Source organism: Malus domestica, chromosome 05 (genome assembly GCF_042453785.1).
Source record: "Malus domestica chromosome 05, GDT2T_hap1".
NCBI classification, from domain to species: Eukaryota; Viridiplantae; Streptophyta; class Magnoliopsida; order Rosales; family Rosaceae; genus Malus; species Malus domestica.
This window is the reverse complement of record NC_091665.1, coordinates 7086769-7106456: the sequence shown is the minus strand read 5'-3', so window position 1 is coordinate 7106456 and position 19688 is coordinate 7086769. Positions and strand designations below refer to the sequence as shown.

At 39.1% G+C, this 19688-nt stretch overlaps 1 protein-coding gene across 2 annotated transcripts; it reads right to left on the bottom strand.

The window, feature by feature from the left end:
• Positions 1–13576, bottom strand: LOC103443892 (protein-tyrosine-phosphatase PTP1). 2 transcript variants are annotated; one of them, XR_003773062.2, is made up of 9 exons: positions 13134–13576; positions 12967–13063; positions 12800–12882; positions 12565–12705; positions 12161–12295; positions 9503–9651; positions 9272–9408; positions 574–660; positions 1–395 (listed from the first exon to the last, which is right to left on the bottom strand). XR_003773062.2 is itself a non-coding variant. In XM_029101929.2 (9 exons), exons 1-8 carry the CDS (start codon positions 13317–13319, stop codon positions 574–576), a joined length of 1020 nt encoding a protein of 339 aa, XP_028957762.1. In that variant the 5' UTR covers positions 13320–13576; the 3' UTR covers positions 1–395. The 2 variants fall into 2 exon arrangements, 1 of the variants encoding a protein (XP_028957762.1); XM_029101929.2 differs by having other exon boundaries at positions 9272–9413.
• Positions 13577–19688: the final 6112 nt, after the last annotated feature.

Genomic DNA, 19688 nt, shown 5'->3' with positions numbered 1-19688 from the left:
TTTATCCAACAAACGCGCACACTTTGTACTAACAAAATATATGAAAAGGAAAAGCAAATGTTGAGCGGGAATGCCAACTAGCAGTTTATACAACCTTTCGACCATCAGAGTTCTACGATTTAGACATGCAGTGGGTCATACTTGTCAGAGTCATACGACAAAGAGCACCTTTGAAATGCCTAATTATAGAATCGGGGAAAAAAATGAGGCAGAAAGATCATTCAGATCCCTATTGTCTTTGTCTTTTGTGTTAAAAAAGAGTGGAACAGATGATTCGGGAAAAGTTGCTTAGCTCTTAGCAGCACGCTATTTGTTCCACGAGAATAACGATGCATCAGATCGCTGTAAAGTGGACAAATACCGCAGAGTTGGCCAATAGCAAGCGGACTACTTCCCTGTCAAAGAACACAAGACAAGCAACGGACAGAATTTATTCAAGATTAACAGCAAAGTTGAATGTCAACTGTTCAACAAAAGTTCTACCTGAAAAAGTAATTCTGCAAGGTAGTGTTAACAATGCTGCGGACAATATTCTTTTAGGACACAAGAATTTAAGAATGACAATGAGCATACCTATTTTGAGCTCGTTTCACTATTCAAATCCGAGATGAGGTCTTCCAATTCATCAACGATGGCAGAATAACAGAAAAAATATTGCTCCTAATAAATCATAAGTGCGAGAGAGTTAGAATAATTGTTGAAGTAAAGTTGGCACACATATTGTGACAGAAAACAATAAACTCTGGTTTGCCCTACACAGATTTGCACCATTGTCTAACACCTGTGGTTGTTTTTCCTAAATTGACTTCTAAAACCTCCTATAAACTCTGGTTTGCCATACACAGATTTGTAGTTTATAATCATCAGACTCTATAGGCACAAGGATTCCCCCAAAATTATCAGGTCAGTAACTTCCGCTCCGGTAGCAGCACCATATGTTATCATGGAAGAAACTCAAATGCTCTACCTTTTTTCTCCGTGCATACTAAGAGGAACAAGGAATGGCTACCCAAACTTTTACTTTTATTTGACAAAAAAAAAAACTTACTAATTTTGTCAACATATCGCACGTGGTAACCAGAGTTTAACTCAGTTCCCTATGTTGGCATACCCAAACCCATACAGAAACAAACTTGCATATATAAATCCTATAAGTCCCTAGCAATAAGGCAATGCACTTAACTAGCACAGCCATATCTTAAGTCTTAACGTAATGTAATAGGACTCTTAAGAGCTGGTTCCATGTGCCAACAGCCCTTAAGAGAATTAAAGTTTTAGACTTGTGCTGGTTCCATATTTGCTTAATGTAATAGGACTGTTAAGAGCTTAAGAGGATTAAAGTAATTGATTTCAAGTGTGACCTTCACACATGCCGTAAGTTATGGGATTTTGAGCCTTGGATATTTCCTTTTTCCCTTCAATTTATTTATTTACCAATTTGTTTATTATCATTCTTTTGCTTATTGATTTGAATGTGAATTACCCCACACCCCCTGAATTGGTTTGGGTGTTAAATGCAACGTACCTCTTCAAACGCCAGATTCACCATTTTCCATATATTCTAGAGTATATAGTCCGAGTCGCCATGTCCTTAGGGAGGATGCAAATACATTTCCATGTGTCAGATTCCTAATTCTTGCTGCTAAAATTCTGAATACCTAACTGATAAGCCATGACCTAAGGAGCCTAGCAATGCTTGGTCTTCTATTCAGGTGCTTTAATATAATCTAAAAAAATAATACAATTTTGACAAAGACCAAAAAATTCAACAAATGAATTTCAAGAAATACATATATCAAATCAACATACAAAAATAATATGATTAAAAATACTTTTTTGTAATTATGGTTGGAACTTATGAAATAAACCTTGTGGTTTTCTCTCACTTATAGTTAACTTACACCCCATGTGCATTCCTAAGGGCCCATTATGTATTGCTTTTGGCTTTGGAGAAGGAAAAATGTGAGAATAGTGAGACGAGAGATGGTAACTTTGATGGAGGAAAGGGGGAGACATATAATTATAGAACAGTTGGTTAGAAACAAAACTAAAAGATAAGGGGCCATCTGGTAACACTTTCGTTTTCAATTTTGAGCATGTAGGAGCTTCTTTTGGGATACAACAATCAATTTTCTAGATCCAACACATTTTTTGTAAGATTTAAACTCCAATCTTATCCTTCCAATAAAATTACAAAAAAAAAAACTTAAAACTGAAAAAAAATAATAAAGAAGTTAGAACAGTAACTGCACCAGCGCTTCCGGGGACTAAAATCTGAGGAGGGTGGGGCCTCGCTGGACAAAGGGGCATAATGGAAAATCTGAGACTAGTTTTGTTGGGTCTCAAAAGAAAGTTCTAGGGTCTTGTTGAAAAACCTGCACACTAGACCTTGTTCTTTAATGTAACCAACAACAATAGACTAAACTAGCAAATATTAGAAAACATAGAAACACACAAGAATTATACTGGTTCGGTAGAACTTATGCCTACGTCCAGTTGTGATTTCTCTAGGAAGAGAAACCACCGCTCCTTTGATTAATAATAGAGATTACAGAACTTTTGCAAACCCTAGAACTAATCTCAAAACTCTTGGCTGTCTTCTTTTTTCTCTTAAAAAATCAGACTTGCCGCACCCTATTTATAGACATAGGGTTAGCTTACATGTCCCAAGGCTGATTGAATTCCTATTTATAAGTGGACTTGGAAATTACACTATCCAAATCCAAATAGACTTCTAGAAATCCAAACCTAAATTGAATAAGGAAACTGAACTTCTTTCCTAATCCCTCTAGGACAAGAATCGGTATACCTCTAGGTTTCCTAAAACAATCCTAAACCAACTAGGACATATTTGACGAGCCAAAATCCTAACAATCTCCACCTTGGTGAGTCAAACCAAGTCTTGATCGTTGCACCCCAGAGTATCTTTGAACCTTCTTGAAGCAGCTCTGGAAATCTTCAAGGGGGCGTTTGTTGCATCGGACTATCTCGGACTGGACTAACTTCAGGGACTAAGCTGGACTGATTTAATGAAGTGTTTGATGCAGTGTCGGACTAAGAAGCAGGATAACTATTAAATTTAGATACTATATTTTGATCATACTCATAAAACCCAGATCACACTTATTTTAGATAACCCTCAATTAACATTTCAAAATTAATCAAGAAAATATGTAATAAATCATGTATAAACTTTATCAAATATAATCAAGTTAAAATACCAACTCAGACGATTCCAAAGATCTACCAAAATGTAAAATAAGAAATATAGACACCAAAAAATCAAACATCCAAAGATCAATGGCAGAACACCAGTAATCAAATGGCAGAACACCAGCAATCAAACAGACAAAGCATTTGTTCAAAAAAAAAAAAAAAAGAAGAAAAAAAGGAATCCCCAAAGATGAATCAGAAAGAATCCCCAAAGACTACAAGACGAATCTCCCCTCTCTTGCTGCAAGACGAATCCCAATTTGCAAGACGAATCTCTCCTCTCTCGCTTCAAGACGAATCTGCAATTTGCGTGACAACGAAGAAGAGTAGGGTGGTGGGGATGTCCGTGCAAAGAGGAGAGAAGCAGACTAAAGGTGAATTGAACAGCTGTCGGAGAAGAGGAGTGGGGTGGGTGGGGCTGTCGGTGCAAAGAGAAGACAGAAACAAACGAAGCATATGAAGAATACGAAACAAAGCAGACGAAGTGAAGCGAGCGATGCGAGAAGGGGCTTAGCAGTCCTCTCGTATTTGGGGGGTCTCGCTAAGACCTTCTAACGAAGGTGTTAGTCGGGACGAGTCCCACTTAATACCATTAAAGGTAATCCCTCCCTGTAACAAACACAAGACTAGACTGACTTTTAGTCCAGTCTAGTCTAGTGAGACTTAACGAAAGGAAACAAACACACCCCAAGAGTCTTCACCTTGGCAATCTTCTTCTTGCCTCATTGCACCTCAAGTGAGGAGGTGCTCCACTTTAATCAATCAACGAGATTGATCAAGTTCAAGCAATGCTTGAACTTCTTGGCCGGCACTATCTTTGTAAGGAAATCTGCGGCATTGTCATCCATATGAATTTTTTCAATACAAATTTCCTTTAGACTCCACCCAATCTCTGATTCTGTGATACCTCGCTTCAATGTGCTTTGATCTTCCTAAAAAAACCTGATTCTTTGCCAAGTGAATGGCACTTTGACTATCACACTTCAGCTTCACACAATCTTGAGTGATTCCCATTTGACTTACCAAGCCACTAAGCCAAATCGCTTCCTTTCCAGCTTCGGCCAAAGCAATATACTTTGCCTTTGTGGTCGACAAAGCTGTAATTGGTTGTAATAGTGCCCTCCAACTGATTGGTCCTCTTGTGCATGTAAACACATAACCAGAAGTTGACCTTCTCTTGTCCAAGTCCCCTGCATAATCTGCATCCACATATCCTAACACTCTTGCATTTTCTTTTTGCTTCTCAAACATAATTCGTTGTCACCAAGAACCCTTCAAATAACGTAAAATCCACTTGACTGCATCCCAATGTTGCTTTCCTGGATTTGCCATGTATCTGGAAACGACACTGATTGCTTGAGCTATGTCGAGATATGTGCATACCATTGCATACATGAGGCAGCCCACTACATTAGCATAAGGCACATTCTTCATTACTTGTTGCTCTTCCTCGGATGTAGGACACTATTGCCCACTTAACTTGAAGTGAGCCACCAAAGAGTCGAAACAACCTTTGCTTCTTGCATGTTGAACTTCTCAAGAACCTTCTGAATATACTTGGCTTGTGTTATCCAGATCCTTCCAGCGGTCCTATCTCTTTGAATTTCCATGCCAAGGATCTTCTGTGCAGCACCTAGATCCTTCATATCAAACTCCTCGCTTAACATCTTTTTTAAGTCTTGAATTCTAGACTTATCTTGACAAGAAATTAGCATGTCATCCACATATAGCAATAGCAATATGATCATCCCATCTTGGAACACATGATAGTACAAGCAACAGTCATATAAACATCTTCTAAAATTGATTTTCAGCATGAATGAATCAAACCTCTTTTACCACTGTCTTGGAGACTGTTTCAAGCCATACAGGGACTTCCTTAGCTGACATACTAGGTTCTCTTTCCCATATTCAACAAACCCTTCTGGTTGAGCCATGAAAATCATCTCCTCTAGATCTCCATGAAGAAATGTTGTCTTCACATCCATCTGCTCAATCTCCATGTCATGCTGAGCTGCCATAGCTAAGAGTAATCTAATAGAAGTATGCTTGACTACAGGTGAAAAGATCTCATCATAATCCACCCCTTCCTTTTGTGAGTACCCCTTAGCCATGAGCCTTGCTTTGAATCTCACGACATCTTGTTCATGTAGTCCTTCCTTTTTCCTAAATACCCACTTGCATCCTACTAGCTTTCTGTCTTTGGGTTTAGGAACCAACTCCCAAACAGAGTTCTTGTAAAGAGACTCCATTTCTTCTGTCATAGCAATTATCCAACTATCTCGCTCATCACTAGCTATAGCTTCTCGATAAGTAGTTGGATCTCCTTGACTAATGTTAAGAGCATAATTAACTTCGTCTTGGTCGAACCCAAATCTATCAGGTTTCTTCTTGTTTCGCTTAGGTTTGTTCAGTGTTATGCATCCCTGGAATGCAGGTGGATTGTTGGTTGGAGTTTGAACCCTTTGGGATGTCAGGCGGATTGGAGTGCTTTCAATCTACCCTGTTTCTTGCGCCACCTAATTCCTAACTGGTGAACGATGCTGATGCTCTTCTTCTTCCTCAAAACCATCAGATTCAGCCTCTTGCTCGATTTGCTCCCCCTGAGCTTCTTCATCATCTGAACTGATTAATGGAATCTTTGTTGCTTCAATTTCAGCATCGTCTGTCTTCTCCCTACTGCTCTCGACTTTATTAAGAGGCATGGTTGTCTCATCAAAGACAACATCTCGACTGATAACCTTTTTCCTGTTGTTGAAATCCCAAAATTTGAAACCCTTAACTCCTTTCTCAAAACCTAAGAATATGCAATGTGTAGACTTTGGTTTGAGCTTGGACCTTTCATCACTTGGAATATGTGCATAAGCACTACAGCCGAACACCCTGAGCTTGGAATAGTCCACCGGCTTCTCAGACCATACCTCTTCTGCACTCTTAAAACCGAGAACTGTAGATGGTGACTTGGTAATCAAATAACTTGCATGATTAACAGCCTCTGCCCAAAAACTATCAGGCAATCTTGCATGAAATCTCATGCTCCTCTCTCTCTCCATGAGAGTTCGGTTCATCCTCTCAACAGCTCCATTTTGGGGGATCCTTCTTTACTGTGAAGTGCCTTATGATGCCTTCCTGCTTGCAGTAATCGGTGAACTCATTACTTGTATATTCACCTCCATTGTCAGTTCTCAAGTACTTGATCTTTCTTCCAGTTTAATTCTCGGTTTCTGTTTTCCATGCCTTGAACTTTGCAAAAACCTCGTTTTTTGCTTCATGAAATAAACCCAAACCTTCTTAGAAAAATCAACCATGAAAGTAACAAAATACCTGGCTCCACCATTTGATTTAGTGGGTGCAGGACCCCAAACATCTGAGTGAATATAGCTGAGTTGCTCCTTGCTTCGGTTATCTGCACTGCTACTTGCGAATGATACCTTTCTTTGCTTTCCGAGAACACAGTATTCACAAAAGTCCAATTTGCAAGATCACACGCCTTCCAACAGGCCTTGCTTGTGTAATTCTTGCACCCATTTCTGGCTTATGTGCCCAAGCCTATGATGCCAGAGTTTAGTCTTGTCTTCTTCACTTTGATTTACACAAACAACTGCTCCCCCGACTATAGTGGTCCCAAGTAACTTATACAACTTATTGGGTTGTAGGTCACCCCGCATTACCACTAACGATCCTTTGGTTACCCTTAGACTTCATTTTTTAGACTTGTACCCATAACCGGCCTCATCTAAAGTACCCAAGGAAATCAAATTCTTTCTTAGTCTAGGGACATACCTGACGTTCCCCAAAGCTCGAATCATCCCATCGAACATTCTGATTCGAACAGTGCCGATTCCTCTTACAAGACATGAAGAATCATCCCCCATTAAGACTTTCCCACTACTAACTTCTTTGTAAGTATCGAACCATTCCCTTACTGCACACATATGAAAAGTGCATCCTGTATCCAAAATCCAATTGGTGAAAGCCTTGGAGCTTGATGTTACTAAAAGAAGCTCCCCGTCACTTTCATGCTCGGTGACTGCACTAGCTGAACCTGAGCTTCCTTCCATCTTGGCTTTCTTCTCTTTCCAAATCTTGCAGTTCTTCTTCCAATGATCGGCTGAACCACATTCGAAGCAACCTTCCTTCTTTTCCTTTTTCTTCTTGGATTTTGACCTACCTCTATTGCCGATTTTCTCTTCCTTTGTCTTTTCCCGCCCCCTCTCCTTGCCTTTGGCATAAAGGCCTTGAGAGCTTTCAGTTATATCATCCAGTTTAGCATATGATTGAAGAGCTTGAATTACGTCTTCAAGCTTCAGGGACTCTTTTCCAAACATTAGAGTTGTTCGAAAGTGCTTGAAAGACGAAGGTAGAGATCTCAGCAAGATGATAGCCATATCATCATCTTTGTAAGTTTCTTCGACCTTCTGAAGATTAGCTATGCAATTCTGGAACCTGCATACATGATCTTCAATATCACCTCCTTCTAGTCGAAGCCCGAATAGTTCATCCTTTAGAAAAAGTTTATTGGACACGGTTTTGCCCATATAAACATTCTCCAACTTTTCCCATGCTTCCTGGGCAGTCATCTTTTTGGTGATGTGTGACCGAACTGATCTTGTGAGATGGATCTTGATGGAACTCTTGGCCTTCTTGAGAACCTTAGTCCATGCTGCCTCTGTCATGTTTTCCGGCTTCTCACCATCGAGTGCATCATCCAAATCCTGCTGTATCAGTACATTCTTCATCATCCTTTGCCAGTCCGTGAAGTCATCCTTGCCGTCAAAGGGTTTTAACGCAGGTCCTTGATCCGCATTCATCTTCCCTTTTGACATCGTAGAACACCTTGAACCTGGCTCTTGATACCAATTGTTGAAAAACCCGCACACTAGACCTTGTTCTTTAATGTAACCAACAACAATAGACTAAACTAGCAAATATTATAAAACATAGAAACACACAAGAATTATACTGGTTCGGCAGAACTTATGCCTACATCCAATTGTGATTTCTCTAGGTAGAGAAATCACCGCTCATTTGATTAATAATAGAGATTATAGAACTTTTGCAAACCCTAGAACTAATCTCAAAACTATTGGTTGTCTGGCTGTTTTCTTTTCTCTCTTAAAAAAATCAGCCTTGCCGCACCCTATTTATAGACATAGGGTTGGCTTACATGTCCCAAGGCTGATTGAATTCCTATTTCTAAGTGGACTAGGAAATTACACTATCCAAATCCAAATAGACTTCTAGAAATCCAAACCTAAATTGAATAAAAAAACTGAAATTCTTTCCTAATCCCTCTAGGACAAGAATCGGTATACCTCTAGGTTTCCTAAAACAATCCTAAACTAACTAGGACATATTTGACGAGCCAAAATCCTAACAGGTCTCAATAGAATTTCCCTTTTTTTTATTTTTATTATTATTTAGGCACCGTCTGGAATAAGAGAGGGAGACGAAGGGAGAAAGGGATAGAATGTATATGGAAATTGTACCAAAACCAAAAACAAAAATCAATTTAGAATAGTTCTTTTTTCAAGTTTTTATTTGAAACATTCTCTTAATTTCTCCCTTATTCCTCCCTTCGCATGCACATCCCGTTTCTAACTAAAAAGAAACCTAATACCATCAACAAAATCAGACCAAAAACAAAACAACTAAACCATAAACATGCTACAAAACACTCTAAATAACTATTTTGAAGGTTTTTGTTTTTCATTTTTTTCAGCCAGAAATAGAAATTCACCCAGCAGGATTTAGAGTGTTTTTAATAGCTATTAATAACAGCACATGGATTATGATTATTTTACACTCTTCAGTTTTGTCCGCAATATAGGCCAAGGGGAGTTTCCATGTTCCACAGAAACATACTGCAAGATAGGGACCAGTTCCTATAATGATCAAATACTACTTTACATTTAATTATGTTTTTGACGTGTGCTCTATTATACTCTCAAAACCGCAAAACATTTGCACTAGCGAACTGCTCAACCAAATTTAATTTGGTATTCATAAAAAGAGAATAATTAACCGTAAACATTTAGACAAATATCAAAGAAGTTACCAGTGTCTGGACCATTCCAATTCGCTGAGACCGAAATGTGGTTATTGTATCAACAAGATCTAAAGCAGACATGTCCCCAGCAAGAATTCTTTGCACGGTATTATGAATTGTGCAGTATGTTCCAGTTCTCCCAATACCTGCACTGAGTAAGAGTCAGGGTGTCAGGAAAACATGCACATATAACTTAAGCAAACATCACCTAGACATGCAAGTCATAAAAAAGAGTTTAACCTGCAATGCACCACAATTGGGCCATGGTTTGGTGGCACATTATATAATCTTTTCAAGATTTCACGGACAGCAATCGTGTTGTTTGGAACTCCATGGTCAGGCCATTCAGGATACTGAAGGTGCAAAACAGACATGGGTGGTTCCTCAGACTGCAGCAGTAACAAATAGAATGTGAGGTAATAATAATCCAATCTACGCACAATGGTGGCCATTACTCCAACAATATAACATGAGGGAATACCAATCCAATATTTTCATAAAACTTTTGATAAAGAATAAGGAACATTTAAAGGAATATGGACAAGAACCCAAAACTTGAGTCTTATTTTCTTATTATAATAATCACAAAGACAAAGCGACTTGGGAGCCAAAATGTGAAGCAGAGGACTGGCATCTTAAATATAATTTCTCAAGGGGGGGGGGAACAAGAAAGAGAATCTCTAAAACCGAACTTAAGATGACTAAACACCATATAAATATCAAACAAGAGGCCCAAAATAAGTGCCTTTTTCAACATTCAGAATTTTAGAGCCAGGAAATATTGGACATTACCATAAACCTAACTGCCAAAACTAGGTAAATTCACATAAAACAAAATAAACAACCCACAACAAAAGACATAAAGAAAGATACACAATACGATTATTGAGAACTCATGTCATGGGGTTAAGTGGCATGCTCCAAGACATCTGTGCCTCAAGGTGATGCAACAGAAACGCCAGAGTATTTGGTATATGCCTCACACCTTTATGCTGAGGAATATGCGTCAGGGGTATTGTGGAATTGAAATACAGAAAACAGAACCCCAATTCCTCGACCATTCCCTGCCTAATACCATTTCTCCTTCTGTGTGTTCCCTCAGTAATGGCTTTCGGCAAAATTTTTCCTTTGATGTGGCCAGAAAACAAAGAAGATAGGAACAAATCTTCAATAAGAAGATTATAGTACAGAACCCTAATTGTCCTTCCACAGCCATTGTCATAACTCATGCATACACTTCAATGCAAACCAGTCAATAAAGATGAAAGGCCTTAAACAATGCCATCTAGTACTTCTTGTTCAAAAACAAAGTTTGTGATTGCCAACAAACTAAGGAAAAAGAAAACGCCTCATAGCTCCGAAGTCATTCCTAATCTGTGAAAACGTGCATCAGAAACAGTCAAAACAGAACTGTTTCGTTGAGCGGAATTATATAGAAAATCTGTTCAGAGACCAGAGTGTTCACTGATCAGATATCTCTTGTTTTTTACTTTCCTTTAATTAAGCCATAAATTTACTGAATGTGATACAATAAAGATCAAGGTAGTGCAGTAAAGCTCATAATGTAAAGCTCTGAATGATAAAACTAAGACTTAATATTGAACTCTTTTTCTAACCAGTCAAGCACTGTTACATCATTTGATATTAAATGCATTAAAATTTAAGGATATTGCATCAGTAAAGTCATAAGATAGTTATAGGCCATGTAAGTAATTTTTTCGTTTCTTTAAACTTTAGGTATTGGGAGCAGCCTCTCCATAAATGGGGGTAAGGCTAGCCGACATTCACCTCTCCCAGACCCTGCGTAAAGCGGGAGCCTTGTGCACTGGGTACGACCTTTAAACTTTAGGTAATATGCTCTACTAATTAATCTTTTTCTTTTTCCTCTTGCTTCATCACAATAACTTTTCAATTGCTAGACATGGTTTCAGTTGTAGGTCATATATCTTGTTTTGTTGTCAATTTAGGTAACGAGCTTTTTTCTTATGTGTATCCCTTAACTTAGTTTATTATTAAGAATCTTGCTCTTATTAGGTGAAGATCAAGCAGCAGCCCATGAAATCGATGCGAACCCAAGGACCAACAGTTTAACATCAGACTGTATTTGGATTCAAAGGTGATTTCACCATCCTGGTGATCCAACACACTGGAACTATATGATATTGGTCTGCTTTCCTAATTGGACAATAAAGTATTTGTTTTATTTACTTTATTTCCTCTCAACTCTTATCCACATCTTCACAAGGTAATTGTCAGAAATTTCTTATATGAACTGGTTGGCACTCTATACTGCTTACTTGTAACTTGCAAGTGTTCAGGTAGAGACCAAATGAACAAGTCGGTGAACCCAAAGGTCCAGTGATGGTATGGAAAAATATATTGGCATTTAATGCTTTCGTTGGAAGTGGGCTAATACCAGTCAGAAGAAGGTAAAAATAGAGGTATATCAACTGTTTTGAGTTTCAAAATTTCTTGAACTTTACATCCATGTCTCAGACTCTCACATGATAATCTCTCCAAGTGACTCCTATTAGGATGCTCAGGATCCCAACTCCTGTATTAACGATTGACATCAGATTGACTCTTTGACTAACTCTTCAATGAAAAATTAGCGGACGATGAATCTTAAATGACATTTTGTCTTTTGATTACCTCCAACCAAATGAAACATCCTTACTTTTCAAAAACTATTCTGCATTATTCTATTCCAGATGTACCAAAACGCTCCCCAGTAATCAAACTTTTTAAAGGCCCTAGTAAAATCAATCGTTCCTGTCCCCAAATTCTACAAAAACAAAAAGGAGAACTGATACAGCTTGATTTCTAAATATATTCTTTAACTTGGTTTAACAGCCATTTGTATCCTGGACAACAATGAAAATCATGTGATGCCTTTACCTCTTTATTATTGACCTCCAAAAGGCGTAATACTAATGAAGTGTCGGTAGTTCTTAGCCACTTAGTGCTTGTACATATGTTACCGAATTCTCTAGGGCCATCTTCAGCCTGAAAATAATCTCCACATTTAACCATCTGCAAACACATGTGAAAGATTAAGAAATCAGGAAAAGTAATATTTGTAAATTTGTTTGTCCACCTAATTTTCAAAATGACAAAAAGGTTTTGTTAAGAAGAATATATTACACGGATTCAACAATAAGTAGGTAGGATCTCTCAAAAGGTTTGTAAACGTCGAAAAGCTTGTACTGCAATTTTCATGATAATCAAAGTCTCTTTAACTGTATATCTTCCAACATGGTGATGCCCAATAAAACTACTTGCAACTCAAAACAGGAAAGTACCGTGTAACAGTCGATTAAGCGAGTAAGCATGATGATCACCGGGCAGCGTTGCTCAAGTACCATCTCCCAGAAATCCTCATAGGTGTGGGGAAGTGGACCTTGTGTTGCTATAAACCGAGAAATGCTTTCGGAAGAACTAGTCTACATTTAATAGTAATTACCAAGCAGTCATTAATGAATTATTAATATACCTTCAGTTTACAATTCTCTACTTCAAAAACATGAATTTGAATACCGTGATTAAGCTGGCGTTGATGTAACCTCTTGCGGAAGGTCTGTAATCCTTCGAGGAGTTGAGAACAACCCTATTTTTGTCAACTGAATCCAACAACAAAAACTCAAATCAAATTTTCAACAATGTAAATTGTGTAAAATGTAAAGAAAGCCCAGATTGAGGCATACATGGCACGACATCGGTGTATCGGTTTTTGCTCGAATTGACATTGTCAAGACCCACAGTGCAATTTCTCCCCATCTCAGATGATGTCATCCTCTTGGCCTAAGCATCCATGGCAGATTTTAATAGTTTATTTTCTGAGAGAAATTAAATAAATCAGGAGAGCAAAGACCTGTAGCTGAGCGAACTCCTGGTTGATATGGTCAGGCATCTGGAGCTTTCCTTTAAAGAGCTTGAGAGCCTGAGAGCAGTACTTGTACTGATCGGGGGTGAGGGCGAGTTTCGGGGGAGGAGAATCCCCCGAGACGTTCAAGGAAGGGTGGGGTTTGGCTGCGGCGGAAGAGGCGGTGGCGGCCATCGCCGTCGATCTCCGGTGGCTGCGGGAGCGCCTGGAATTGACGTTCCCCAGTTTTTGGAGTTTTTGGTAGTACAGAATTTTGATTGGGTGAGTGTTCGGTATTCCAAATTTGCTCTATTCTCTCCAAATTTGCGATTTGGTTGAAATCGGAGGACGTTGGTTGGTTCGATATATTAATAATTTGGCATAGTGTGTTAACTTTATGGATAATGCTTGTGTACTCGATAAAAAGAACGACCAGTTTAGTCGTTATGTTCGACACAAGTAAATTTCAACGACATAAATACTCATCAACAAATTAAAGTTTCAACATAAAAATGTTTATATCACACACACTGGGTCTCACAATTGTACGTATGTCTTGTGACTCATTAAAATCGGACAAATCATTAAAAGTAACACATGTCGATATTTAACAAAAAATAATTAAGAAATTATTTTTAATTAACTTTTTCTTTTCTTTTCTCAAGTATCTTTAATTAATCGTAATATAAATCAAACAAATTAATTGATTTAAATTAAAAGAAATAATCAACAAATCAAATGAATGGCAAATTGGGGAGATTGGCCAAACTAAGAATGAAGGTGAATGATTTATTTGGTTAAATTAAAGATTTTTTCATTAAATCAAGATTATTTCATTAAACCAAGTCAGACATGATCAAGTCAAATTAAGTTTTGGTTATTTCTTCAGTTAATCAAGTCCAAATCAAGTCTTGATTCTTTCGTCAATTAACCCAAGTCCAAAATCAATATCAAACGAAGCTTCAATCAAGACATGGAGAGTCCTATAAGTACGAGGTTTCAAACCAAAGAAGATCAAGATAAAAGTGTTTAGGGTTTGAATTGTATTGTATTATTCTTCTCCTTTGAGGGGGCTAAAATATAAGATACAACTTGTAATACAAGTAATATTAAAAGAATTATAACCAAACTAGGAAACATAATTATATTCCTAATCTAATTTGGTGCATAGATATCCCCTAGGCCCAACTTGTCGAGTGAGTCTTGAAACCTTCTTGCAGAAACTGCATGAGTTAGAACATCTACCAACTGTTCTTCTGTCTTCACGAATGGAATGTCAACTAACTTAACATCCAACTTTTCTTTGATAAAATGTCTATCCACCTCAACATGCTTGGTCCTATCATGCTGCACCAGATTGTTAGCTATCTCCCGTGTTGCTTGATTATCACAGTACAACAGCATAGAACCTTTTAGTTTAAACCCTATCTCAGTGAGTAGAATCCGAAGCCATAGAAGCTCACAAATACCATGTGCCATTCCTCTGTACTCAGCCTCAGCCGAAGACCTTGCCACCACATTTTGCTTCTTACTTCTCCACGTCACAAGATTACCAGCTACAAATGTGAAGTATCCCGATGTAGACCGTCGATCAGTAATATTTCCAGCCCAATCTGTATCAGTATACCCTTTCACCTCCATATGCCCATGCTTTCTATACATCAACCTTTTTCCTGTAGCTCATTTTAAGTAACTCAAAATTCGCATTACTACTGCCATATGATCTTCACTAGGAGCATGCATAAATTGACTCACCACACTTACTGCGTAAGCATGGCCTTGTAAGCGACAAGTAAATCAACCGCCCTACCAATCTTTGACACCTTTCCTTATTCACTAGGACTTGATCCTGATAAATTGCTAGATGATGATTTTGCACAATATGTGTATCCACTGGTTTACACCCTGACATACCAGTTTTAGACAAAAGATCTAATACATACTTTCTCTGAGATAAGTATATTCCTTCCTGAGACCTAGCCACTTCAATTCCTAAAAAGTATTTAAGTCCTCCAAGATCTTTCATCTCAAACTCAGAAGACAAATGCTCTTGCAGACGTTCAATTTCCATTGTATCATCACTTGTGACAATCATATCATTTACATATATGATAAGCAGAGTTACCTTGCCATCTTTACGTTTGATGAACAACGTATGGTCTGCATTTCCCTGTCTATACCCATACTTCTTCATTGCCTGGGTGAATCGCCCAAACCATGCTCTGGGTGACTGTTTAAGGCCATACAGTGCCTTCCGAAGTCTACACATTTTCCCACTGGAATTCGCAGTGCCATAACCTGGTGGAATATCCATGTACACCTCTTCCTCCAAATCACCATGTAGAAAAGCATTTTTAACATCAAACTGTCTCAGAGGCCAATCATGGTTCGCAGCAAGAGATAATAAAACTCTAATGGTATTCATCTTTGCAACAGGAGCAAAATTCTCCTGATAATCAACCCTAAAGGTTTGGGTAAAACCTTTGGCCACTAGCCTCGTCTTGTATATATCAATTGTTCCATCAACCTTATGTTTAATAGTGAACACCCACTTGCACCCCACTGATTTCTTTCCTTTGGGAAGTAGGACCACACTTCATGTATTATTCTTTTGTAGTGCTTCCATTTCAACTTGCATTGCTTCTGTCCATTTCGAATCATTCAAAGCTTTCTCCACTCTAATAGGTATTTTGATGGTTTCCATTTGCTGAACAAATGCACAGTATTTTGGTGAAAGTCGATGAGTAGAGACATAGTTTGAAATGGAATACCGTACCTTTCCTTCTAGAGAGTACCTGTCTAGTGGCTTTCCTCGATTTTGTCGAGGAGGCAACATATAAGATGGTTCAATAGTTTATGAGTGAGTACTTACCTCAGGAATATCCGTTGGATCATGGACTGACACTGGAGAAGTCTGAGAGGGGTTTTTACTGGAGTTGTTACTCGAACAGATAACAGATGGCTCATTTGGGTAATTCGGCCCAGCTGGAAACCCATTTGGGTTATTGGCAGACACAAGAGATGGCCTAAGCCCAGTTTGGTTGTCGGCTGGTGTAAGAGACGGCTAACTTAGGCTGTCAGTAACAAGTGGCCCACTAGGCGTTGTTCCGACGGCTAACTTGGGCTGTCAGTAACAAGTGGCCCACTAGGCGCTGTTCCATCACGGTCTTGTGGTCTATCTGCAGGCCCACGTTCATTATCCTCTAATTTCAACCCGTGTCTTAGGCCTTCATTATCCTCAAGATGTAGCTCGTGTCTTAGGCCTTCATTATCCTCCAGATCCAGCCCGTGCCTTGGGCTTTCATTTGGGCAATCAATACTTAAACTAGTAGGGATATCGAACCAGATAAGGTAACATCCATAGTGACGTAGACATGTCGGGTAGTTGGATGATAACAACGATAACCCTTTTGTTGTGGGTTGAATCCAATGAAAACACACTGTACAACATATGGATCAAGTTTTCTTCGTTGATTTTTGTGAAGATGAACATATGCCACACAACCAAAAACTCGAGGTTCGAGATGAAGGGTGGAGGGGAGCAAAGCATAATCGGCAAGCACGGCCAAAGGTGTTTTGAAAGAGAGAACACGCGATGGCATTCGATTCACGAGATAAATAGCATAGGTGACTGCATTAGCCCATTATGTCTTGGGTGCACAACTACCAATAAGAAAGGCATGGGTAATCTCAAGTATGTGCCAATTTTTTATTGTGGGGTTTGAGGGCACGAAGTTTCATGGAGAATGCATTTTTTTGTAAAAAAACTGAGAAAGTTCCTGATTAAGATACTCACCACCGTTGTCTGATCGAAGCACTTTAATAGGGAGTGAATATTGAGTACAAACCATGTGATAAAAACTTCTAAAGATACTACCTACTACCCACATTGCTTTTATTTTTCATGAGGTACAACCAAGTCATTCTGGTGCAATCATCAACAAATGTTACAAACCAACGCACACCATACTGAGTAGTAACCGGAGATGGCCCCCACACAGCAGAATGAATTAGCTCAAAAGGAATTGTTCTTCTATTCAAACTCGGGGGATAAGAAGCTCGATGACTTTTGGCTAATGTGAAAACATTACACTTTAATGAAGAATTTGAAATATTACCAAATAATGACGGAAGTAATTTTCTCAAATAACCGAAGGAAGCATGACCAAGACGATAATGCCACAACTGAATGGTCTTCAACTTCCCACTATCATGACCTTGAACTTGATGAACACGGCCCTGTGCAACATCATTAACATAGTACAATCCCCTTCTTTTAGTACCACGCCCAGTGATCACCTGAGTTTGGATATCCTGAAGTAAACAGAAAGACAGAAACATATGCACAACACAGTCTAATTGCTTGGTAACCAGTCCCACAGATAACAAATGGCTAGAGAGTGTGGGAACAAGTAAGCAGTTGTGTAAGGAGATAGTAGAAGTGAGTGCAATCATACATGCCCCTGTAACCGAGGCAACACCTCTATTAGCTGTGACAATACTATCCTGTGGTGGTGGTGTTGTAGAGTTAAATAAAGTTTGATCATAAGTTATATGATCAGTGGCTCCAGAGTCAATGATCCAACCTGTATCAAGATCAATAGATGCAATTAAGGCTTTGCCCGTGTTACTTGGATCATCGGATTGTTTTCGGGAAACAATCAAATTCAAGAGTGATAGCGATGAGCCCAAATTGTCTGGGTCCGGGTTTAATTCCTGCTTGTTTTCTGCTGGCGGGCTGAGTAAGTCCTTACCCAAGCTGCTGACGACATCATCATCTGTGTATTGTCCAACCTGGTTGTGGGCTGCAGATGAACCTGCTTGCTGCCCAATTGAACTACAGGTGCCAGACTCAGCAAACCCAGTTTTTGAGACTTCTACAGCCTTGAATTCGAACAACAAAGCCAGAATGGCGGATGCACTCAAGATAAGTGCAGAATCCAATGAGGGAATTACTATTTGGTTGTCTGCCAAGAATGGAATCATAGCTTGGTTGCCATCGTGTCTTGCTTCAAGACACATGGCTTTAGGTTTCTTAGGTATCCTGTGCATTGACTTTCTTTCAGTTAATTGTACAGGAAAAATTGGTTTCTGTCAGCGGTGTCTCTTGCTTCGAGACACTGCTGGAAAATTTTCTTTTGATTCTTTTCAGAGTTTTGCAGCTACGGTAAAGAGAAAGAGTCAGGATCGAACCTGCTTTGATGCCAAGATAAAAGTGTTTAGGGTTTGAATTGTATTGTATTATTCTTCTCCTTTAAGGAGGCTAAAATATAAGATACAACTTGTAATACAAGTAATATTAAAAGAATTATAACCAAACTAGGAAACATAATTATATTCCTAATCTAATTTGGGCTCACGCCAACAGATCATCGCATCCCTCAAACGCTCATACTCTCAAACACTTTACACACTTAGAAGACTCAGAAAATCCTCTACATTCTTCACTCCTCTTGTGAAGAACCATCAAGCACCACCTACACATGCCGGTTCATTCATCACTATCATTCTTCACTAGAAATCAATATCCATGGTTTCGAAGAAGGGTTGAGTTGTTCTCGCGATCAAAGGAAATAGTGTGAGCACTTCCATTGCAAGAGAGACTCTGTTGGCATCACGACTCTAAGCGAGGCAAAAGTGGTGACCACAATTCAACACACCACCTCCAAGTTGGTACCGCTAAAGGTGCAAGGAGAACGTTAGAAGCTTGAGCTTGTCATCAGCCTAGCATCACTGAGGCAACGAAGCATGGTTCTGCAATAAGCGAAACGACTTCCCAAAGCGATAAGTAAGGTTCTTCGGCTTAAAAAAAATTCAAGGAGCGTTCCTTGTCACCGATTTTGAATGCGAACTTAAGCACGGGGTCATACCATGAATCGCTAAATGCAACCAGCAGAAGGGGATTTTGCTAACGCCTTTGATGTCCACAGGAGAATCTTATCCAATGGCTATGTAGGTTAAGACGACCGGTGCCACCTCCATTGTAAAACAACTTGCTCAAATGAATGAGGCAATTGCAAAGCTAACAAGGGCCATCGAGGAGGACATGTAGATCGCTACACTTATGAACATGTTGGAGTTGCAGCATGATGAAGATGTCAACCTTGACCTAAAGAAGAAGGAGAATCAGCGTGATGATAAGTCTGTGAGAAAAAGGCACATCATGAAGACAAGGTTGGAGAGGAACCGAAACCAAAGTTTGAAAATTAAGAAAGTGCATCTAGACCCGCTTAAGATCGTCCTCCCCTAAATCACGGAAGCCTCCCCTCATCAATTCATCATCATCTCATATTAAACAAAGACTAAGATCAATTTCTTGTCATGGTTTTTCACGTACCAAAACACTTCCCTTCCACCTCTCACCTACTGATATACCATCGATGAAGAGGGAGCATAGTGGAGCAATGGAAGATTTGGGTTTACGGAGATAGGGGATCGATAGAGACGAGTAGGTTGACAAAATATAGTGCTTGGAGGAGGGGATGAGATTAGAATCAATAGGAGACGGAAGTGGAGGTTGGAGGAGGAGACGGGGTGGGATTGACGAAGGGTAGTAGTTGGAGG